The following is a 1,649-nucleotide window of genomic DNA, read 5'->3' as shown; positions in this document are numbered from 1 at the left end:
ATTTCGCTCCTCTTACTGGAGATTTCATGTCTTCAGGCTCCAGACAGACCAGCTTGTTAAGTTAATGAATTGTGTACTCTTCCCTGCAAATTAGATTGCTGATATCTCTTCATACAGCCAATGATGATAAAGCTGACCAGTCAGCTGGGTGTGTTGTGTTGGAGTTTGAACTCTGGACCTAAGCGGAGGAGCTGAGAAATACAGTGGAGAATCTTTAGACGGACAGGAAATCTGGATTTAAACTAAAGCAAGAAGGCTGGATATTTTAACCAAAACTTAGTTGGTTTGAGGTTTTCACTCACTTATGGAGAAAATGGAATACTACCCAGATCAGGTAAGTGATTAAGTATTTTGTTCTACTATATTTGGTAAGAAACGGCTATCAGCAAAGGGGAAACTAGAGTAAAGTTCAAGCATAAGTGAAGGAGTATCAACTAATTCTTAAATCTAAAATTGATTGAAAGACATTGAAAAAAGACATTGTACGGTTTACGTTATTTCTTTAAGGTCATGGACACAAGTACAATAATTATATGTTCATTATTTTTAAACGTAAGTTGTGGTGAAATGTCTTTAGCTGTGGACTCAATTGATTTAGTGTGAGTTTTGTTTCTATAGATAAAAGAAGACTGAGTCCTAAAATGTTTGATTTTTCAGGGTTCTGAGTGCTCTGAGCTGCTCGACTGGCTGTTTGATAAAAATGAAGGGATTCTGCGCCATGAGGAAATAGGACAGCCTGGCATCCTTCCCAATCTGCCATTTCAGGAGCCAAATGTTTGTGAGGCTGTTTCATGTCTGATCAACTCTCTCTATAGAAAAAAAGCATTATTCCGTCTTTACATACTCCCTAGATTTTATGTTGAACACATTGTCTCATCTCTCCCCCTGTTGTGTCCCCAGAAGAACTAATGTTAGCACTTGTGTTTTTATTGTTTTTATTAACCAAACAGATGCCCCAGCCAGCTGAGCAGTCGGAAGATGACTTTCTCAATGCCCTTCTGAGTGGGAGTGATTCTGTGTCAGCCTCACCTCTGTGGTCCCCATCTCCTAGTGATAGTGGGATCAGTGAGGACCCTCCATCGGACCAGATGGATAGCCCTCAGCGCCCCGAAAGCCCCCCAGATGCACACTTTTTTGCTACAGGACCACTGGCCAAAGCAGCCCTGGAAGCAAACAAATCCCCTGGTTCAAGTAGGACATAAATCTTTATATTTTATATATATATTTATTTACCTCCCATTAAAAAAAAAAAGATAAATTCAAATCCGTAATTCAAATATCACAAAGCTGACAGAAATTATAATTGACAAAAGTTTACTCAATGATAATTTTGTTGTCCTAATTTTGTTGTCCAAAGTGTTTGGTTTTTGTGAATTTATTTCCTTGCACTGGCTGTTTAAATAAACATTTGCACTACTCTTACATTTGATAGGAACCCATGTTGAAGATGTTTAAAAAGTAAGATAAACTAAAAATTTCTAGCAGTTTTATCATCTCTACACTTCAGAACAATGTATAATGTTTTATTAAGGGAGAGGCATAGAAATTTTCCATGTTCCTTATTATCCTTTTTACTGTTTAGTAGGAAGATAAATATAAAATTTCAGTGCAATCCTGTATATTTATATAGTGCCAATTCACAACACATG

The 1,649-nt window shown here is 37.2% G+C and overlaps 1 protein-coding gene across 1 annotated transcript in view; it reads left to right on the top strand.

Annotated features, from left to right (window-relative positions):
• Nucleotides 1-202: 202 nt before the first annotated feature.
• LOC107098380 (cyclic AMP-responsive element-binding protein 3-like protein 3-A) overlaps nt 203-1,649 on the top strand; it is a 10,504-nt gene continuing 9,057 nt past the window's right edge. The window contains exons 1-3 of the mRNA XM_015396031.1: nt 203-334; nt 658-774; nt 951-1,191. Coding sequence (XP_015251517.1) covers nt 305-334; nt 658-774; nt 951-1,191 — 388 coding nt within the window. The 5' untranslated portion in view covers nt 203-304. The remainder of the gene's footprint in view (nt 335-657; nt 775-950; nt 1,192-1,649) is intronic.

The sequence above is a fragment of the Cyprinodon variegatus genome, unplaced genomic scaffold (assembly GCF_000732505.1).
Source record: "Cyprinodon variegatus isolate N-32 unplaced genomic scaffold, C_variegatus-1.0 Scaffold773, whole genome shotgun sequence".
Lineage (NCBI taxonomy): Eukaryota > Metazoa > Chordata > Actinopteri > Cyprinodontiformes > Cyprinodontidae > Cyprinodon > Cyprinodon variegatus.
The sequence above is the reverse complement of the archived record's forward strand: the minus strand, read 5'-3'. Positions and strand labels throughout refer to the sequence as shown.